A 23,332-nucleotide genomic window follows, 5' to 3' on the forward strand; every position below is an offset into this window, starting at 1 on the left:
GACTGTTGACGAGCCCTCACCATCCTCTTTAATTTCATCAGAGTAGGAGGCACAAGTTTAATGATCTGTGTTATTATAAATCTCAATGATTGGTCTGTTTTATGCTTTGCAACCTGATTTGTCATATTTTTGAATCAATATTAAAGATTAAAGGCCTTTAAAGTCTTAATATTAAAAAAACAAACAAAAAAACACACATAATGAATCTGTTACCCCCCCATTCTGTGGCTTCTAGCATGTATGACTAGCATGTATGAAAAGTACAGGCCCACCATGACCTTGCTCTGCTATTGTTCTGAAGGTGATCGAAGCTCATTCAGCTAAGGACAAAGCATCAGATAGATAGGGAGACATTAAATGTTCCCATCTCTAACCTTGAACCATTCTCTCCGACAAAGCCGATGTATTGACGAGTCTGAAATAGCCCGAATTGCTTTTGTTCACTTCACACTGTTTTTTTTTTTTGTTTTTTTTTTTTTGAATGGACTGAATCCACTCTGACTGTGCACTACAAGCCTTTTCGGAGGTGTGTGGGAGTGGGCGGCGCACAGACTGAATGTCAGAGCGCCGCGCTTGCTGATGAATCACAGACGTGGATCTAAAGCTGAGAGAAAAAGCCTGAGAGGACGATGATGAGTAGGCTTCACATGAAACGCTGCTGAATAAATGCTTCAGGTATGTAGGTGTGTATGTGTAACCTGCCCACCCGGAGTCTTGCCTACCTGATTACACCCCCACTGTACTGAATATACACACATGCAGAACTTTACTGAAGTGAAATGTCATTTTCAACAAGTTTATTTAAAGGCCCCAGTCCTAAAGGACAATTTTAAGTACTTTGTTTCCAAATTCTGACAAGTCACTTAATTTTTACACTGTTTCCTGTGTTCCCCTTTCAGTTGCCCGTTCACTTCCTATCATCTCTCCATTTTTGGCTGTCTAATAAAAGGATGAAAAGCCCCAGATTTATGAATAAAATGTCTCTAAATCACTAATTAGCTCACTAAAATGTTTTAAATGCTTAAAATGGACAAAAATACATTGGAAAGACATTACTTCTGGGCTGGTGCCTTCAGGTATGCTGATTGAAGCCACGTGGATACAGCTTCATATAATAGACCATGGATATACCACTCTGAGTGTCATCACAGTCCAATCTTAGCTTTTTTGAAACCAGAGGTCATGAAAATGTGTTAAATCTGACATAAATATGTAAACTGACACTACATCCTCATGCAGTAACAGGTCATCTGTTATAAAGTGAGCCCACCCTAATTTGTTCCCTGTTTTATTTACCTGTTTGACACTGACAGAGATCATAGCTGACATATAAAGATCATGCTGTGTAAAAAAAAACCCATAAATTTGTCTGGAAAATCGTCAGCCTGTAAATTCATGAGATCACAGACCAAAGGAGCCAACGACTGTTTACTTCCATACAATCAGGCCTCCCATTTGCAACCAGATGTGTTGCTCCACGCTGGTTTTTATCAAGACTGCATGGTTAAATGGCCTTCATTTTCAGATCCAGAATCTGCATTGATCTCATAAGACAGCTCATAAGCGGTTTCATATGTTATATATTTAGAATAATACCAATCTTATCCTGCCAAAAACGTCACATCTCATAGATGTTTATTTTGTGGTTTGAACCCCAGCCTCAAGTAGAACCCAGTTTAAACCAAAAGAAAATTTAAAAAGTATGTGTAAAGGAACAACCTTCAGCAAACCAATGTACTAACTGAGACTATTTTTAGGGGCTATATGCTCATTTTGGATTAAATGCCAGAAATTTGTATCAGGGGCATCAAAAGACTGGATAAGTTTAATGGTTAAATGCTTTGTGTTGTTGTTGTTGTCATTTTATTAGTTTCAGGTCATCATTTTTGCCACTTCACGCCTGAGTTCAGTCTTAAGCCTCCAGCTTTGTTTATTTCTCAAACTACCCATAATTAATAATCAATGTCTTAATTAATTTGTGTACAATTATACTTCAGAATAGGTTGGATGTCAGCAAACATAATGGCAGCTCACATTCAATTACGGAAACTAATTGTGGGGATTGAATATTCACAGAGGACTAAATCAATAGCCTCGCTGACAGTGGGAAGGCTGCTGTTTGCTCCAGTGAAGACCAAACATGCCTGATTGATTTCCACTAACTGTCTGCAGTTTGGTTTCCTCGGGACTCGCTCTAATCGGATGTGATGAACAAAACAAAATAAGTCTGTTCTGGTAGAGATCCACGGTGCCACTTTATTATCTGGTCTACAAGCTGCTCTTAAATATCTGCTCTATCTCACTAAACGAGAGAAAAAAAAGTGTTGCAGAAAAGAAAAAGGCATGACTGTCCTCTTTCGCACTTATCTTCTGTTATCTTCTGCTTCTGTCTCTTTTCTTTAAATACATCCCCATTCAGCAGCTCTCAGATCGTGATGTGTGGGATTTCCCGGCCCACAATCCAGGGCTTACAAATCCAAGTAAATGTGGCTCCATCCCACTCATACCAACCAGAGCCCACTCACCCAACCGCCACACAAATATAGAGCAGGCACACATATGGGGCCACGGTAAAATCTTTCTCTGTTGTGGGTTTATTAAAACTTACATTTTCACAAAACAAACACACAAAAAAACCCTTTCCATTATCTTACAGCCCCTTTTATGTAGAGGGAAGACTGAGCCGGAGGGTCTAAATGACCGAAATAATAAACACAGACTGAATAAATCACTATAAGAATAGGGATACTGGAAAATGTAATATTTGTACCGACTAAATGGATGAAGATTGTTGCAGTTTCTGTATGGAGCTGCTCAGTCAGGTCTTGTGAATGGTTGTAGCAGAGGAGGCGTGGGGTGGCTGACACAGCAGAGCAGGTGTGGCTTCTTTAAAAGCCGTGCTGCATTTCTAGACTCAGTGCAAAGCATCATAACACAAGAGCACACTGCCTGGTGGTTTCAGTCATGATGACTTACAATATTAATAATAATAACACAAATTATTGGCTAGAGGGCGAAGGAATCAGGTTTTATTACAATTATCATGAAAAAAAGATGCCTGATTACTGATAACTGAAACAAAAAAAATCACCCGACTTCAAGTCTTTAATGTCAAACAAGCTGTCTATACTCCCAAAAAGAAAAAAAGGTGATTCCTATAAAGTCTGTCAAACAGTACAAACCAGCCTTTACATTTTAAATGAGATTAGTGCTTTTTAGTAGGAGGAACTCAGCAGTGAAACCACCTGTCAGATTACCAACAGGGAAAAGCAGCTTCTAAAGCCATGAAAGAAAGCGTGTCAAAGTGTCTGTGCTAATTTAATTAAAAACTGCATTTTACTGCTAAATCTATCCATACATCCATCTATTCACCTCCACTTATCTAATTCAGGTTTGTGGGGGGCTGGAGACTTATCCCAGCTATCATAGAATAAGGTGTGGAGTACAGCTTGGACAAGCTGCCGCACTGTCAGGGGCTCTGCTGTATCCAGCTAAATCAGAATATAAGGACCAACTGATTGATGTCATGATGACGATTTTAGGGTGGGTTCTTTCAGGGATGTTTACGTGATTTTTTTTATGTGGGGCCCATCCATTTTCTTTGTGTATCCAGTTCGTGGTTGAAGCTGGGCCAGAGCCCATCCCAGCTGTCATAGGACAAGAGGCAGGATACAGCCCAGACAGGCTGCCAATATATGGCAGGATTAACACAGAGAGACAGGAAACCGTTCACCCTCACACATTCACACCTACACCCAAGTCCCCAGTTAACCTAATGCACGTCTTTGGAAGGATGAAGCTGGACTACCAGAGAGGAACCAACCCAGATTTGGGGGACACTGATTAACTGTATTTAGGAGGACCACACCTTTTCTCCATACCTCCTCTGCCGTTTTGGGGTAGCACAGGTTTGGGGGTCCAAGCAAATTTTACGGAGGCCAGTGCCACCCCTGGACTCCATTTTGGCTCCGTCCTTGCTTTGTTCTCTTTTAGATCCACATGCCAAAATCCAGTTTTGAGATTTTTTAACAGAGCGTATTTCTTATTTTTAAATTAAATTAATGTCTGCTTATTGTTAGGCTAACATCCGTTTTATCCTTCCCCCAGGCTTCAATGTGATACGCTGGAGAATGATGGCTCCTGCCGCTTCATCCTTATGTACTGTTGTAATTTAGGTCGCAAGTTACTCTATTTCCCACCGCCCTTGAAAGCAGCACCGCCCCTCTCAGAGTGAGTCCGCCTCTGCGCTCCAACCGAGAGGCACCGACTGACTGACTGGCTGCGTGGGGAGCCGGTGTGGGCGCAGCGGAGGACTTTCCTATAAAAGCAGGGATCCCACGACCAGACGCGCTCTTCTCTCTCAGTGAACGGCAGACAGGAGCCGCTCTTTCCCGCGAACAGCTGTTTCATTCCCCTTGTTACAGTTCGGAAAACCCTCCCAGCCTCATCCGAAAGGAAATCTTAGTCTATGGTTCTGACTGACACGCCTACAAGGATGTCCCGGACCGACGAGGTGCACCGTATAACGGAGAATGTCTACAAGGTAAGCCGGGCTCTTTGGTAGTTTGTTTCGGATCCGCCGACCGTGCGTCCTTCTGCCGCTCGGAGACACCTGCTGCACCGGTGAACCGCGGCGTTTAGAGGACGCGCTCAGAGGAGAGACAGCGGATAACTTTGTCTCAGCTGACCTGCACTGTGTCTTACCACTGTAGTAATAGAAGTGCCGGTTTATATATGCTGTGAAGGAATTTACTGATAAAGGAAATGCGTCCTGAACAGCTCAAGTTTATTCATCGTTTTCCTACAGCTGATGCTCTGAGTTTGAACTGTTGGAGACGGATTTTAGTCTCAAAATTCTTACAGGTGAATAATTTGTCCTGTTTTAGCCTATAACGTGTTATAAGTGATAATAAATCAGAGTCAGACCAGTCAAATCAGCAAAGTCACATTACAGCGATTAATAATGTTAGGAGTAACAAATTCCAGGTAGATAATCAATGACTCGAGGTGTAATTGATTTAAATTGCTTGGCACGGAGTATTTGATTTGCCTTAGGGTTGAGGGAAAGGGTTGAACTGTGCCCAATGCTACAATGCTACATTTGCAATAATGATGAGGGAGCCAGTTATGTAAATGCTGCAAACTGACAGTTTGCCCTGGGGTGATTTATTTCAACACTATGCAGAGCAGAAGCTGTCAGCCTCAGTGGTAAATCCTGCTGTGAGCAGGTGAACTTGACATTATCTGCCTCAGTGAGACTGATCATTAATTTATGGAGTCTGCGCATCCTAAAAGGGGTCCCCGTTGGTCCCAGCAGTCTTCACATTTGGGCTTTTTTTCTTAAGGTGTCTGTGCTGTTGATAGTTGGATCACTTCAGAGAGAAAGGACAGAGTCATTATCAGCATGGTGGTATTTGTAAAAGTCAACTGTAATTTTGCACTCTGGATGCCCCAAATTGGCGTTCAATTTGGGATCTGAAATGCTGGTTGGAAAAGTCATGCTCAAGGTTTTGCTCTGCAGAAAAGAAAACAAACTGCTTCTCGGTGTCAGAGGTTTCTTAAATATCTCAGCATGCGCTGAGCAGACCACCCTGCACTTGTTGAAAGATGAGAGGCAAAACGTGGCAAATGATTATGTCCTCCATTTTTATTTCCACAACAAAGCCCCTTTTCAGCAGTGTCTGTGGTGGAGGTGGAGAAGTGTTACTCTTGACTTTCACTGCACTCAGGGCAGCTTTCCAGGCGAGGTAGATTTCAGCAATGGAAGTACGACAAGGGCTTTCCTTTTATGTGAGGAGACTTGTCACCGTTCCATACGCCTCCGCAAAAATGCTCAGAGAGAAGAGTCGGAGTGCCTAAAAGCTTCTTCGTGCAGGACACGACTTGGTGGATGCAGGAGGAGAAGGGCATGTGTGCTTACTGAGCCAAAGGTGTACTTGAAGGGGGGTTTGGTTCAGCGAGAGTTCATGGTTCCTTGTGTGACAGAGGCGGGATGGTGTAACATGACATTACCATTTAGGCTGCCAAGGAAATGATAGGAATTTTTTCAGACTGGGGCTGACTTCAGCCAACACACAGATACACAAACCCTCAAAAGACTCTAACAAGGGATCAGAGGGGCACAAGCAGGAGGCTAGCTGCCTTATGTTGCGACCTGTGGGTGGGTTCTATAGCCTGAGCTGGATAGAAAACTGCAGAGAGGAGGAGGAGGAGGAGGTGGAAGATGATGAAGGAGGATAGGTAAAAAAAATGGTGGTTGCGTGATGGAGAAGTGGGCAGTCTTGTGATAGGTTTATTAGTCAGTTGATGACAAATTATCTTACTATAAATACTATAAATACAATACTTTAAATTGCATTTCTGATGTGATACTGATACCTTCTACTAATCTGATCCCGGGGTTACATTAACAAGCTGTCCCTCCAGAGCCTAGCTTTGTGACTTCAAACACACCAAATCAATGCATATTGTTAAATATATTCATTCATATTTAAAAGCAAAATAATGAAAGACAACTTAGTAAAGATTTTAAAAAGTGTTTTGCACTAGTTTGTTTTTAGCTCAGTGTGAGAGTCTTTACTGCCTAGAAAGCCACAAGAGATTACGCCGCATGTTTACAACAGAAGAGTTTAATGTCAAATACTCTTCCTGATGCAACCCCAAAGGGAATTTGTGTCTGTGGCGAATGTGTTAACCGCTAAACCAGGGATGTTTCATTTTGCATCAAGGCCACATGCAGCCCCCTTTATTTAGTTTTTACTGGGGTGAAGCAGTAAAACTGCCCTTTCTGTCAGTGTAAAGAGGTTTATCTGCACAGTTAATCCCCAGAATATCTTAATAATATGAAAAAGAAGTGCACTTGCAACAGAACATCTCAGTTTTCCTACATAATAAAGAAATGCCGCTGTAGTAAGTCTTCTTTATCTGCGAAGTGGTCCAGTAGGCCAGATTGGAGCAGGCCTTATGTTTGATACCCCCCACTACACCATTGGAAAGACATGTACAGCATGGTGATGTTAATTGCAGCCATTTTAGTCTCTCCTTCCTCTGTGATTGCACCTCCTCACACACGGAGTGGAGCAGACAAGGAAATGAAACGCCTCCAAACTGCTGACTCTTTGCTGTTCCCTTTCCCCACACTCTCGCTCCTGCTGAGGTGTGTCGTAGTAAAAACAGAACTGACCTGATGTGACTGGACAGCTCCGTTGATTGACTCCGTTTTTAAAAGAAGTTTTTGTTGGATAAGTCAGGCAAACCGAATGTGCCGCTGACCCTTTGGTCATAAGAAATGTCAGATAAACTGCCAAATGTTTATCACAAGTAAACTTATGTTGGATTAAAAAGATGAAAAAGAAAAAATGTGACCATCAGTTTCAGCTTCTGTGAAAATCTGTGTTAGGATGCGGTTTTGTCTTGTCCAAAGAACGCCCTGCTCAGGGGTCGGGTATGAAAATGCCAACCTGCAGAAATGCAGCTCTGGGTTTTCTTCCTGTCATCAGCAGGCTGAAGCAGAGCGCTGCTGCCAGTCTGACCCCTGATGGGGGGCTGACTGTAGGAGGCTGATGCTCACTGGTGTGGCAGTTGGTAGTGTAATGGCAGGCCTATTGCTGGTCCAATGAGCTTTGTGTGGGACTGCTAAAGAAACTAACAGGTCTTTATTAATTCATTATAAGCGTGGAAGATGAAAAGGCCTGAAGGTGCTCGCTTCAACGCTCACGTCTGTTTCTCCACCGAGGAAAGAAGACGCAGACAGGATGACAGGAATGCACTCCTGTGGTGTTAGGATGGTGATCATCTCTTACAGAACATGATATTGTGGTAAAGTGTCTAACAGCATGTACCCACAGAGGGCATGCCTCTGTGTAAAGTCCCCAGTTTAAATTAGACTTTGACTTGCCTTTAATGATTGAAAACATTAGTTCGGCTACACCAATTCAGTGATGCACATTCATAGACGATTAGCTGAGAGGCTGATTGAATCTTATCATGTTCTGGTTATGTCCAGGTTATTCCACCTTTTCCTCAGACTGAGTATTTGCATGTTTTATCTAAGTGTGTTTGAAAAAGCTTTATTAGTTATTGATATGAAGTGGATACAATTTATAGAACAGAAAACAGTCCGAGAAAGGTGTTATTTGTACTTTGGGGCAAAAAATACTTCTTTTTGTTTTAATGTGTCAGTGTTGGTGAGCGGCTGCCTTTAATTGCCACATGGAGGTGGATTTAATTATGAGTGGAGAAAGGTCACCCATTATTCTGCTCAATGGTGGCCAAAGACTAAAACGTGAGTGTTTATTTATAAAGTTTATGTTCCTCCATTGTGCATCGTACTTGGTAACAAGCAGTTATGAAGAGAATCCCTCTTCCCCCAGAAGACATCCATGGCAGGTGAGTGCTTTAAGAAAGTAATAAGAAAATAACCTGTGTATGCTCTTTTGGAATAACAATAAAGCATTCATCATCTCCATCTAGTTGACTTGAGGAGTGACAGTAATGGTTTTGCTCTGCAGCTCGCAGAACAACAAGTGTGATAAGCTGCTGCAGTCCAAGATGCTCTTTAGCAGCGGCTGAACTTTGAAAATACAACTTTGAGGACTGTCTGCTAGTAATTTGATGTTGTTCTTTTATAGGGTTGAAAACTGTAATTAAATTACAGATGTCATTGTGAAGCTGTTAACACACCTCCAAGAGTATTATGTGGTAAATACGATGGTTGTTTTTAATCCTTTGTGTTTCTAGCACACAATGACCCTTTGGTGGATGAACGCTGGTTTTGTTTTCTCTGCCTCCTGTTGTTTTCTTTGTTTGCCTGACTGTTAGCTGCCGGAGCAAAATAAGTTGGACTCAACAGCAGAAGACCAAAGTCTTAACCTCTCTGCTCTGCTGCTGAAATGCAAGATGCTGAATCTAATTTTTGGATGACTCACATCAGTGGATGCGAGTGAGTGTGTGTGGGCAGTAGTGCCTCATGACTATATGTGTGTGTTTCACTTGTTTGTCAGCTCCCGTACTGTACTGCGAGAGTGGCTGGCACTGTGCGTTTTGTTTTTTTCTGATGTGAGATTGCACATCATCACAGAGCCAAACTATGAAGTGAAGTTATCGGTCTGTGTGGATTGAAATGTCAAGAAAAAAGTCCCAGAGGACTGTGTGTAGATACTACACGGAGACGCGTTTGCTACCCACTGACAGTGTGTGTACACTGTGTTTCCTCGGGTTGTTGTGGTTGCTGAACAAATGCCATCTGTATGTTTGATCAGGAGTGTATTCAGCCAAGCATTGTAATCCCAGGAGTACTGCAGGCTCAGGTTGTTGAATGAAGCTCGAGTGTCAGGGCGAGGCTGCCTCGATTGTTTCAGGTGTTTGATGGTGAGAGTGGACTAAAGGGAGATCAGTAGGTCAGTTGATGTTTTTTTGTGGTGTGTTTGTGGTATTTGTATATGCATTGAGCCATTTTAAAGTTTTTCTACTGGCCACACAGCACAAGTTGTGTGTTTGAAAGACCACATAATACCTTATCAATGCGTTAGAGCACTTTGCTCTCAGATTGCGGCCTTACTTGTGGTTCCTAGATTATTTCAAAGTAGAATGGGAGGCAGAGCCTTCAGCTTTCAGGCCCTTCTTCTGTGAGATCAGCTCCCAATTCGGATTTCAGAGGCAGACACTATCTCTACTTTTAAGATTAGGCTTAAAACTTTCCTTTTTGATAAAGCATATAGGCTGGATCAGGTGACCCTGCTGCTGGGGGATTCCCATGATGCACTTGGTGTTTCTCTTTCCCCTCTGTGTTTATGCTTCACTCTGCATTTAATCATTAGCAATTATTAAACTCTGGCTCTCTCTCATGTAGTTTGCCTTTTGTCCTATCTGCCTCCCATCAACCCCCAATCAACTGGCAAATCACAACAACAGTTGCCTCAAGGTGCTTTATATTGTAAGGTAAAGACGCTAGAATAGAACGAGGACTCGCTCATGGGGGGGTTGTTTGAGGTTTGGACAATATAAAAGCGACTGTTATGGTCATTTGGCACCGATGGACCGATCTCAACGAAACGCTGTACAAAGTAATTATTAATATCTATATGTTGTTCACTGCTTTTTATAGTGAACAAGCTGGAACATATACAGAGTCCTGCTTCTGTAAGTGTTTGGATTTGGACTGTTGGTTGAGCCATACCAGGAATCAAAAGATTCTGTTTTTCAGTTAACAAAAGAAAAATCATAGATTCATTGATAAAAATACGTGATAACTTCATGCCTTGTTTTGTTGCTTAAAGCAGAACTGCAGTGAATGATTTTCTGAGGAGAAATTATTATTTGAGGCAGTTGTCAAAAGACAGGATTGAAATGTAGACAGGCGCTTGTTTGCTTCCCTGTGAGATATACAGGTGATGAAAGAAACCATCCCACCTCTGATTCTCCTGTTATTGACAGAAGCTTTCAAAGTGTCTCAATTGCAGCATCAATCTCTCCTTAAGATGCTATGTTAGTTTTTGTATTGCCTGACTGTCACCAGAGAATGTTATCAACCGATTGGAGTCATAAATCCTCCGTAAAATACTGTCGTACTATCAGGTCCAACTTCCGAAAGACATAAGGCAGTCCTCCTACTAAGCCCAAAGTATTTGTTCTCCAGGGAGGATTTTTTGTCGCGTGTGCGTGTTTTGGGAGTGTTGTGAGTAATACTACCGAACACTTTATCCCCACTGTCACACGTACAATCTGTTCAGGTTTTTTTCTCTATGAACACAGACTTTTCAGTTTAGCCAAGTGGACGAATAAGCAGAGAACTGCTATCAACATTAATCGTTTCTGGTTATTTTTAGAACTTCTGTTCTTTGTACCACAACCTCTTTTTGTTTTATTAGTTCATTGCTTTCTTATTAGAGTTCTCACCTCAGCTCATAAGCACCACAGGTGAGAAGCAGGACATCTGCCAGGAAATTGAACCTTAAAGGTTAGCAGTGGATTGACTGAGGAAGTGAAGGGTTTTTGGCAGAGACCTCTCAGCAGGATTTCCACCTCCTCCTTCTTTCACACCACAAAAGGATATTTCTGGGTCGAGTCCCACCTCTGTACTGATCGGGTAGATTAAACCAGTCTGGTCATTTTTCCTTTTGTTCACATTTGAAAGGTTGTCTGAGGTGAAAACAAGCCTCCGGCCTCTTTGCTCATGTGCATAAAAACCTATTGAATCCAGATGCTTTGCTTAGGCCAGATTACTCCAGTGTAATTGTTTCAAACCAGTGATTTTCTTCTCTGATTAGTCACAGTGCTTTCAGCTCTTTTGTCTCTGTTCAGCGTTATATCGCAGGCTTTGTGCTTCAGTCCCTGCAGAAAACTGTGCCTCCTCAAGCTTCAGGGTTTGTTCTAGCTTTGTGTGTCTTGTCACTGATCGTTGGGCAGCAGTCGTGTTTGTGAGCGTCACAGTGACGGTCTCTGACAGCGTTGTGGGGTGTGTGATGGTGTTATGTAAGATGGGAGCGGTGCAGGTAGAAGGGGATGCAGTTATGCACATGTTTGATATAAAAGTTAATTTAATTTATGTTTTCAGAGTCACGGCTAACACTCTGTGGCACTTTTATTTGTTGTGCATTGACTGATTTAATGTATAGTACATCTTCATGAAAGTGGAGCAGCTAAAGTGTCTGATGCTTATGTGCATATGAGCACTGGACAAACAACCTAGTTGTAGGGCTGCAAAACTTTTTGAAAAATTGTGTGCAAAAAGCCAAAAAAATAAAAATGCAGAGCTAAAGAGGATTGCTTAAAAAGCATGCTTACAGTTAGCATGCAGCTCACAAGAGTGCCAGATGCCAAGAATTTGCCGATCCTAAATTTCCACAGTTTCTCTATTTACACAGATCTCGCAGGTATTAATATGATGGTACAATTTCAGTTGCTTTTATTAAATTTGCATCAGCAGTTTGGTGCAACTGCAGCTTACAGTACTTCAGGACAGTATTTCTTAGCTTTAGTGGTTTAAAAAACACTTCGAGCATGAAACCAACAGTAATGTACCCTAATGCTTCACTTATGATGCTTAATGCATCTGTTGCTGTTTATTGTTATTTATGTACATCTACTTTCTTCGTTTTTGCAAGAAATCCCATACAAGATGATTTCACACAAGAACACACGTGTTCTACTGCTTGTTAACACAAATATCTAATCAGCCAATCACATGCCAGCAACTCAATGCATTCACACATGTAGACATGGTCAAGGAAACTTGGTGAAGTTTAAACTGAGCATGAGAAAGAAACTGAATTTAAGTGAATTTGAATACATTTGGAGTATTTTCAGAAACTGCTGTAATTTACAGAAAACACTCTCAAAAAGTGAGCAGCAGTTTTGGATAATGAACAGACTGCTTTGAGCTGATAAAAAGGCAACAGTAACTCAAATAAGCACTCATGACAACCAAAATATGCAGATGATCATCTCTGAATGTATAGAACATTGTTGTTGGAGGCCAGCGGGCTACAGCAGCAGAAGAACACAGTAGGTGTCACTTCTGTCAGTTAAGAACAGGAAACTGAGGCTACAGTTCGCAGGGGCTCACCAAAATTGGACAATAGAAGATCCAGGGGTGGGGCTTCTGTTGGCTGCTTCCAGCAGGATAACACATCAAAGCTCAGATCATCTCAAACTGCTTTCTTGAACATGACGGTGAGTTCAAATGACCTCCACAGTCAGCAGATCTCAATCCAATAGAGCACCTTTGGGATGTGGTAGAATGGAAGATTGGCATCACGTGTGCAGCTCATAAATCTGCAGCAGCTGTGTGATGCAGTCACATCAGTAAGGTTAAAAATCTGTGAGGATGTTTCCAGCACCTTGTTTAATCTGTGCTATGGAGAGTTAAAGGTCTTCTGGAGGTAAACGGATATCCAGCAACGTGTACCTAATAAAGTGACCGGTTGAGCTCAAGAAGGTAGTGAGTGTTTGTTAATAACGGTAATAATTTTACAGCTGCAAACTCAGTTTTTTCTTCAATTTTCAGCTCTGCCTGTTTAACCCCGGCTCAGTGCTGAGTGTCGAAAGAAGACCTTCCTCTTTTCCTCACAGGGCAGATGATGTTTAAGATGGCTAGCAGCTGTAGCTAAGCATTTTACTTTGTTAATATTGTGCATGTTTGGCTAGTCATCTGTGGGAGTAAGAAGAACACCCACAAAGAACAAAATGTACCCAGAAAAACGAGATGCTTTTTGTGTTTCAGCCATTTTACCTCTTAAATGTGTGGACTTAAAATTCTTAGAAATATCAGTGAGCTGTGAGCATCCTTTGTGCTGTTTTACATTTCTTTACATAGACTACACAAACTGGACCCTAAATCAACATCCAGAAGGCGTCAGCTCAGTGCAGGTGCACAGTGCATGGAGTTGCACTCTGTATTATTTAGATTTCACCAACTGCTCTGTTACGACACAGCTTCCATAGCTGTCATACAACATAACTGCCGGCGTCTGCTGTGTGTTTGCAGCATGTCAGCAGCCTTTAGCACATCGGTAAGTTATCTAACTTGAGCTGGAGGGAGATAGATAAGGAGAGATGGAGGCTGCCAGGGAGCAGGGGCTTGGCAGAGGATGAAAGGAAAGTTGCAGGGATTGGATCTCAATAGAAAGAGTGTGAGGAGACAAGGGTGTGGATCCCCTGTTCTGCTCTTTTCTTTTCTTACACTAATTAGACTGTAATTAAAGGGGAAAGGCCTGAGGGGTGAAGAAAAAGCAGGTGTTTATGGAAGATTGCTGTATGTATGTATGTGTGCTTGTTCAATTGGAGATGTTGCTCTGGAGTGGCTTTTAAAGTGAAATTTGAGGTTGAGAGAAGAAGAGAGGGGATGAAGATGTGCTTAGAGGGGTTTAAAAAGCAGAAATGTGTCATTATCTGATCCTTTCGTTACTAACACACACACAGAGCCTCCTTTGAGATAAACGGCACATCTTGGCATCACACATGTGCTGATACGCTTTCATATGTTGTACCCTTGCGGAGGAAGCGGTGCCAAGATGAATCTTCTCCCGTCATTTTCAGATTTAAAACCTGACCTCGTTTACGGTGTTCATGAATACTTTGTGGGAACATATGTGATCGCGTGAACATGCATTCGTTCACGTGTAAATCTGAGAACAACTGGTGCACCGGCTGAATCAGATGCGTCACTGTGAGGCGATGACGATGATGATCTTCTTCCTTCAACACGGCAGCCGTGGAGACTCCCTCTCTTTCCATTACCCCCCCTTCCTCCCTCACGTCCTCGTTCTCGCCTCTCCTACCACCCCGTCAGCTTTCCTGTGGTATGAGCTGAACGTGAGGTGAATAAAAAAATGGGTTGCCCTGTCACGGAAGGGGGGAGATTCCAGCACTTCCATATATGGCTGCCGGAAGTTCACCCCTCCCTCACTCCTTCCAAAGCTGCATCTGTGGAATAGGGGGCGCTGACTCTCCTGCTGCTTGCCTGCACACAGATAAGAGCTCATCTGAAAGGGAAATTGGCTGACTTCACACACATGCACGTGCACATGCGTGCACACACACGGCATATCGGCGCTGTATTCCCGTCTCCTGAGGGCGTTGAAGCAGGGCGTCTTTAGCGCCGTGATTGTCACACTGGCTGAGCAGAGGCAAATAACATCCATTTTCTGGAAACAAATAATAAGGGACAGCAGCAAAGCACTAACGGTACATAACGGTGCATATATCTCAGCTCATCACTCCCACATACTGTATATAATGCAGTACGGGACTGCTAATTGCTTTCTTCACATTAGCAGCAATGTTATGCACTGCTTCTTTTGTGCGGTGCGTCACATGCTTTAAAGCTTTGGTGACTGGGAGCTCTAAAAACCCCTCTGTATATGTGTTTGTTGATATGTGATGGATGATCAGCAGCACGGTCTTCAGTGAGAAGGCTTCTCAGTGTGAAGCCATACCACTAATGTAAGCTATACTCACGAGAGAGCTCAAAATCACAGGTAGCCTTTTTCTACATATCAGTGGAAAGGAAATTTAACAGATTCCTAGATTTTGTTTAAGAAGGTGGTAAAATTTCCTTTGTGCTCGGCCGGCCAGACTGCTGGGAGAACCGCTGGATGAGAGGTTGGAGAGCTAACTTATCCGCTAAGGTCAGAAAACTTGGATGCAACGTACATATACAGCTGAACAGACACCTGCTAATTACTGCTAACTAAACGATTAATAACATACCAGAATCCATCTTTGTATCTGGAGGCGGGAAAAACAGAAATATAAGAATATGATCTAATTCATAATTTGAAAAAAATACTTCAGTGGTTCCTGGATCTGAAACTAAAAACTCATCACTTGTGTTTTGGCCTGTGTTCCAACACTCCACCAGATTTAATTAAAATGTATTACTAATTTTTCCTTCTGAATGTCTTGTGGGCTTACACACGGACAAACAAACAAACAAGACTGAAACCATGGCCGCACTTCTCCATCCAACCCTTGAAAATGACAAAATACAGTGAATGCAGTAAGGTGTATTCTCTAACCGTACTGTTCTTTGTTAGTTTTACCCTTTGGGGGTGATATTTGTTGGTTTCTCTGTCTCCACAATCTGCTTAAGGGCTGCCTGAAGGCATCTGTACGAGCAGCATTCAATAACCTCCGCCAAGGCTGAGCATTCCCTCCACACCATGCATGAACTGAGTCACTGGATCCAGAAAGAGATGAGGGCTGTTTTTCTTATTTAAATTGATGTGTTTGTGAAGATGTAATGTGAATTGTCCGATCAATTCTCGTGTCTTCATAGTAAAAATTCCTAGACAAATGCAGATCTGATTTTGACACTAAAACAGTCCCTGCTGTGTTGGGCAAAGCCCGGCTTCTGGTAATATTATCATGCAAATCCATTTATACCTGTCTGAGTAATCCTTCAGACAAACAGGGAAACAGACAAGCTGAACATCCTTGGTACAGGTAATAAGCGTCCAGGTGAAACACGCAGCTGAATTGGACCCAAGTTCTCATCATTTTTACTACTTCAGTTTGAACTTTCACATTAGGAGCAAGTGGCCTTGAAATTGTTGTCTCCTCATTAAAGAGCGCTTGGCGATTTGTTCAAATGTTCACAAGAGACACTAAAGCACCTGAGGTGATGCCAGCATCCATTTTAATCCGATTCCTGCCGATTGGAACGTTTCCTCCGTGAGAATAAAGACCTCTCTGTCGTTATCGGTGGGACTTTGTGAGAAAGCACACAAAAAACAGAACAGCCAGATTGGTAGAAAGCAGCTTCTACCAAAGAAATGTCTGAGTCATTACCAGCACACAAACGGAGACCTAATATGTGAACAAACACAATGACCATGGTACCTATGCTAAAAATGTCATGTGGTGACAACAAACCCCGTCTGTACCATGTCTGGGAATGTTTCTACACCAGCTGATGCCACGAGAAACAGCAGTATATGAAGATAAGTCACGCTCATGCGCACACACGCACAGTAAAACTTGATGACAGGAGGTCACCTTGACATGTGACTGTAGTCAAATACACACCAGCGCCGCATGAGCCCTCCCCATTTCCGTGGCAACCACATAGAGCAGATGACCTTTCCTGTGTGTGTTTAATCTGGTTACATTTTGTATCCCACCCAGACGGGAGAACAAAGTGGAAACTTTCCTTATCAACTGTTGACAGTTTGGTGTTTTTGTGGTTGTTATCCAGGAGCTTTCTCATTCAGAAACACAGTTGAAACTTTTGTCACGTGACAGAGAAACAAAAGTTTTCTTTAAGATAATATTTTTATGGTAAATGTCCTGTATTTATAGTAAATATTTATATATTTTTATTAAACCAACCTGCGTACTGTTCCATCTCTGCTTTAGTTGTGGTCAAAATATGATGTTAGTGCTATTTTCTTTGTAAGGTAGAATGGGTGGAAAAAGTCAAGGTCATTAAAATAAGCAATAAAAAAAACATAATGGTGTTTTAAAATATTACAAATACATCGAGGAAAGTCCCCCCCCAATAACTCACAAGCTGCGCATCAGATATGGACCTCTTTTTCTTTCTTCTTCAAAGGAAGGAGGTGCCAGTCCAGTCTGCTGGCCAATCTTGCAAACATTTTTATTTTTTTTAAAGAACGATGAAGTTTTGGGAGTTCCTGATCAGCCAACCAGAAGAAAGAACATCTATTTTCATTAAATACTAACAGTAAATAACTTGAGGCTGGTGGCTTTCACTCATTTATTTTTGCATTTTTTTTGTAGACTGTCTGTTTCGGTCTCCACCTGGTGCGTCCCTGCCTCTCCGTCCTCGTTGGGGTTGCCAGATCTCCTCTCGCTGGTTAATCTGTTTGGCAGCCAGCGCCGCAGCAGGTTCTAATGGTGCCACATGGCTGTCTTGGCTTTACAGTAATTTACGCCACGACATGATATGAACCTGCTGCTGTTTATGTAGGCTCTGACTCACCCCACGTTCTCATCTCCTGCCACCAAATGACACATGCTAACACACACATATATGCTCACACACACACATATAGACTGGCTTCTCTACACCATCGCTGATGAAGGCAGCTAGGTCACAATGTTCTTAACGCTGCTTGTTTTCTTTCCTTTGTTCTCTCAAGTGTTTCCCCCATCCATACCTGGGTGGGAGGCATGTATCAGATAGTAGGTCTTTTGAAGTAGGTTCACTACCTAGATGTTCTTTTTTAGGTTTCTGTTTCTCTGCTTCTCTTCGTAGATTCTTTTCTCCTTTATTTATTTTGACCTTGTTCTGTTCTTCTCTTGTTTCTTTCCTGCTTTGTTGCCTTCCTTCCTTGAGTGATCAAAAGAAACAAAATCTTAACAAATTAAATTGATTTTAAAGCATTTACCACGGACAGAGCTTTGGGTTGTTACCACCAAAATTAACTTGGGATAAGGACTCACAAAGGTTTATGCATGTGTGGGCTCTAAGTGTTTGTGTATATAATTCTTCAGTGTGTTTGAGTACACTTTAACTTGTCACGAACGCTGCAGTGTAACACCAGTTTTCCTTCACGCTGCCCCTTGTTCTGTTATTAATAGCTTGTATAACCTCTGCCTCTATTCCAAATCACTCATCTGTCATGGGACGTGGTGTCCGTGCCCTGCGATGTTGCTCTGATGGATCTATTAACCTTGGCTTTGAGGGCTAGCTGCTACCTATTCAATCTCCTTCTCATCATACTAGCAATCTGTTATGGCCATGGCAGCAGTAAGTAAAATATCAGTGGATTTAGGTTGTGGGATTTTTGGATAGATTCTTGTTTAAAACTGCGAAGGAGAACTTTGAAGAACCTTTCCAGCTTACAAAGGCAGCTCTTTTCATTATCAGTTCAACATTTGTTATATTTTCTTTCCTTTTAATTAACAGGGCCAGTGTCTCTTAACAGGATGAAGCTGCAAATCACACCTTTCAAACAAGATGTTAAATTGAAAACAAGGTACGCCAAAAATCTCAGTGTACCTGTGGCCAAGGTGGTGTTTACTACACACGTTTTGTTTCCAACTGCACAAAAACAAAATAAAATGATAATGCAGGATTTGAGAAATCTTCTTAGCTGCTCCTCCAGTTCAGGTTGGCAGGGAAGCTGGAGCCAAAGATGCAGTGAAATCAGCTGACTTTGGTTTCAGACTCATCGTTTATCACCTGAAACAGCTGATCATTTCAGCAAGCTCAAAGTGGAAGACTCCTGATTCTGTACTGTTTTCCTTTTATTTTAAATTACGTTTGCTCTTCAGCTCTTGAGGTAATGTCAGGTAAATATGCTTGGCCTCTCGTGAGCTCATTTTTGTGGTGGAGAAAAACTAAACCGAGTCTCCAATAACCACATTGGCTGTTTTGCAGTTTTCATCCCAACTCATACCAACATTTGATCTTGGTTTCTTTAAGCCAACATGTTTTTCCGGTGGTTGCCAATTATTTTTACTGTCCTAACCACAACCGGAGCTTAATCATAAAGCTGTCAGGACAGAAAATGCGATCCTTAGTTAGCAGATAGACCCACACTTTGTTTAGTTATGAATGCCTGGTGCGGCTCTCTGTCAAACCTCAGAGGATGAGATAAATGGATTAATTGTCAGGTGTTCACAAACTGCAAACAATACACACACACACACACACACACACACGGAAAAAAAAACCTTAACAAAAACACTCACAGGCCCAAATCCTCATTTCCCTTGCAGAAATTGCAAACAGCCAGTCCTTCCTGCCAGCACAGTGCTCTGTGAACACACACACACACACACACACACACACACACACACAGGACCATTAAAGTGCTGCAAACAGAAGGTTGTTCCAGAGTTGTGCTTTTGCGCACGCACACAAACAGTCATTCTGCCACGCTTGGATGCTTCCAGGATGAACATCTGTCTGGCCAAGTGCTGGTGAGATGTGGAGGAAGATAAATATTTCACCGAACAGACCGATAACATGTCAGGGAGATGGATCGTACTGCTCTAAAGTCATGTGCGTAGTCTGTGTGAGACTGCATGAGGATGCTCACATGCTTCCAGTACTCTGTCTGTCTATTGGATTGATAATTCATTTGATCTATTAATGCATGTTATTTCTCGTAGATGGTTGCTGTGCACTCGGCAAATTTTAATTTTTCCCTTCTTTATACTAAATAATTATATGAACATTTGTTTCTTTCTTAAATATGCCTCATGTTGCTACAGTTACTATCTCTTGGCCAGACTTTGCCCTCCCAAAGGTTAATTCCATTTTGCTCTTTAGTCAGCTAATTATTTGCTTATCGTTTCTATCTTCACTCTGGGATCAGCGATGTGCTTCACGGTAGATTATCTCCTCTTTGGCATTTAGTCTGCGCTTGTCACATTAAAAAAACTGCGGCCTCAGTGACACTCAAAGTCCATTAATGATTGATTAAAAACTCGTGATCTAAAAAGAGCAGAAATCAGAGTATCTTTGTCATCACTTGCGTCTTGATGACAATTTTTCAACTTTTTCTTGAAGATATGCTTATAATTTCCCTCCAGATAACATTCACTCGTGTTCCCCCAAAGCTGCAACGTGATAAGACAATCCCTGTATTGTTGTGGAGGTTTGATGCTTAATTGGTAAGAGTGATTAGTGAGTCAATTAGAACACGTGACTGGAGCAAACGGGCAAAGTGAGACAAAGCAACGTTTGCTCTGTAATCCTTCTCATTTCCCATGCAGTCAGTTAAATATGGTCTTTCATTCAGTGGAATGCTAATCAGCCTCAGCCCCTGTTGCTGAAGGAACAATCTCGACTGATTGAGTGTGGATTAAGCAAGGACCGGGCAAATTAATGATCCTATTAGATTATCCCCTAAACCGCATGAGCATGTCGTGACCAGGGGAGAACCCGTGAATTATGGCATGTTTATTGCATTGATAATGATTGACTGTTTGGTGCCGGCTGAGAGTCTTTACATTATTCACAGTTGTTACCCGGTTTGTTTGTGTGTGTGAAGGGCAAAGTTGTAGAACTCCAGCATGGACCCAACTGAACTTGGAAAATGTCAAGAACTTAAAATTGGTGGTGAATTGGTATTCAGTGAAGTATGCTGCTGTTCCTCTGCACAGATGTTTGACTTCAAGACTGCAGTCAGCAACTTTCATTAAAATGAAAAATGCACCCAATGCAATACGCACAAAAAAAGATTCTTGGAGTAAAATGCAACTAAAATATATAAAACTGAAGGTTTAGTTATTGGAACTCTCTCCAACTGAGCTTAAGATCTGTGGACTCAGTAGTCTCTGCACTACTGTATAGCTCTGTAATAATCATTCTGTACATACGATAATTTTTAACCCTACAACTGTTTACAACTTGCATAGTTCTGTATAGCTGTATATCTCAGATTCTGTAAAGTTATTTATTTCATATTCTGTATAGTTTTTCATATTTATATCCTGTTCATAGCCTGTACATAGCTTGTACTCACTACAGCCTGTACATACTTATAGTTATAGAATATTCACAACATACTTCATACCATGTACATTATAACATACCATAATAGACCCATTTCTGTAATATATTTACATATCTATATTTATTGTAATATATCTATATCACTAAAGCACTTCTGGATGGATGCAAACTGCATTTCGTTGCCCTGTACCTGTGCATGTGCAATGACAATAAAGTTGAATTCTATTCTATTCTATTCTCTTTTAAAAAAACAACTAAAAACATCTTTTTCGAATTGCATTTTGTTACCTTCTGTCTGTTTTTGTTTTTTTTGTGAAGCACTTTGAGATCTTTTTATCTAGAAAGGCAAAATAAAATTTTACTTACTTACTTCATATAATTAAACCATTAAATCAAGTAAATTTAATGTGACCAGATTCCATGGAGTTAATTTTCTACACTGTGGTTAAGTAACAACATTACATAAAACATTTAGGTGTAATCAGATTACTTAAAGTCAGGATTTCTGGCATATCTATTTGAGTGTATTCTGTTATGTATAGAGGTTTTTGGTGGGTGTGCAGTTGAAGCCGAGGTGGTTGGATCAGGATGCTGAATTTCAGCATGTGAAGGGCCACTTGTAACTACACTACATCTGTCGAAATCACTCAGGCGCTCACTCTGGCAGAAAGGCACTTAGGTCAGGTGGGTGACAGAAATCTTGCATGAATTCAGACTTGACTGATATCACACTGCTGAGAATCAGACCTGAGTTAGAGTTTAGTGCCACATATATAAAAACTGCTTGGTTTCGGACAGTTTTTTAGCTCTTAAACTGCTCGCTTCAGACGAGAGAGAAACTGAGGAGAGAAAATATATAAAATAATTTGACCCATCAAAGCAAAGAGCTTTTCCTTTGCAATGTTTCTGTTTTATAATTTCTCCGTGCTTACAGTGAACACAGTGGTCACAATGACTGTTTCTAGTGTGCAGCTGAATGTGTCAGTAAGTAGCGCATATGAAATAGTTAAGGTATTTTAATAGGAAGCATCACATCAAGAATCAGGAATGCAACACATGAAGCTGGACCTGTCTGACAGTGATTACATAACGCAGCTCACACAGTGACACTCACGCAAACGCATACACAGACACACACTTCTTCACACAGTCGTTCCCCGTTCCTCGCTCTGTTTATTTAGACATGAGATCCAGGCCGCTTTCCATCATCTATTTATATTCTTTTGTTGATCGTTCCTTTCTTCCTGCCAACTGGTGGTACAGCCATGGTGATGATTACTGCTGCTAGGAGTGTTCCTCCGTACTGGGTTTGTTCAGCAGCCGACGCCTTGCATAACAGAAAATGCACCCAGAGATGGGAGAGAGGGGATCTGGATATAATTAGGTTTGTTTTTGCCAGGAAAGCCACAAAGAAACACCACCAATGGCCTTTTTTCTTTATGTGTGTGTGCACACACACAAAGCATTTATGACATCATATTGTAGCAATGCAGCAATGTCAGTATCCACAGCAGGGTGCTTCTGATCACATGCAAAACCAGTTTTGGACCCAGAACCTTGCAAAGCCGAAAATACTTTTATGCATTTAGTTTCAGTCCATTTCCCTGCATGTCCCACTCCTCTAACTCTTCCTTGGTGCCAAACTAAACCAACCTCATCTCATTTGTGCACCTTGAAGCTCATCTCACTCACCGGGCAGTCAGCCTATTTTCCTTGCACCCCTGTGTCGTCCTGTCCTACTTCCCGCTTCCATTTCTTTGAAATCATGGAGAGGTTTGTGAACCAAGGTGACTATTCTGCGTCAGCCGGTGGGCATGAGCAGGCGTCCCGTGTAGCAGGCTGACTTGGAAAAAAAGGCATCCATCAAATTTAAACGTACCCTACTCTTTCTTTGCAGAATACTCATTATTCTGTCTGCTCTGTCCCTTTGTGCTTCTTCCTTCAGGCACTTTGAAAAGAACACAAGCATCCTTACTGCCTCAACTGAAGTCGTAAGCCAATATCAAACAGTGATATGCTTCTAAATTCACTGATTAAATACGCTGTTCTCAGAATCTGTTGGTCCTTGCACTCTACAAGACCAAGGTGCCCTGTGGTATCTGGCAAATTGATGTTTGCAGAGGACCTTTTCAGATACTTCAAGCACACTAGAAACCCTGCAAACTTTGGCCTTGTGTCTTACTAGTTTTGGGGTACTTACATGGAAATAAGAGCCCACTTTAATGGTCTAAGGGGACCTATGTATACTCCAGGAAGTTTTTGCAGTTTGTAGTTCCTGCAGTGCTCACATGGAAAGTCTGGGACGCGTCCTTGAACGACTAGAGAACTACAAAAATGTTTCTACTATCTGAAAATACCAAAATTAGCGTGGGCCTTTTGTATTTCACTAGCTGGGCCCAC

At 41.8% G+C, this 23,332-nt stretch overlaps 1 protein-coding gene across 12 annotated transcripts in view; it reads left to right on the forward strand.

Annotated features, from left to right (window-relative positions):
* The first annotated feature begins 491 nt into the window (after window positions 1-491).
* baiap2b (BAR/IMD domain containing adaptor protein 2b) overlaps window positions 492-23,332 on the forward strand; it is a 76,687-nt gene continuing 53,846 nt past the window's right edge. For 10 of the 12 annotated variants that reach the window (XM_026177867.1, XM_026177868.1, XM_026177876.1 and 7 more), the window contains exons 1-2: window positions 492-675; window positions 4,108-4,543. In XM_026177867.1, the coding sequence (XP_026033652.1) occupies window positions 4,469-4,543 (75 nt within the window). In that variant the 5' untranslated portion in view covers window positions 492-675; window positions 4,108-4,468. Of the gene's footprint in view, window positions 676-4,107; window positions 4,544-23,332 lie in introns of those variants that run through there. The other 2 variants (XM_026177865.1, XM_026177866.1) reach the window with 1 other exon arrangement.

This window comes from Astatotilapia calliptera, chromosome 8, assembly GCF_900246225.1.
Source record: "Astatotilapia calliptera chromosome 8, fAstCal1.2, whole genome shotgun sequence".
Lineage (NCBI taxonomy): Eukaryota > Metazoa > Chordata > Actinopteri > Cichliformes > Cichlidae > Astatotilapia > Astatotilapia calliptera.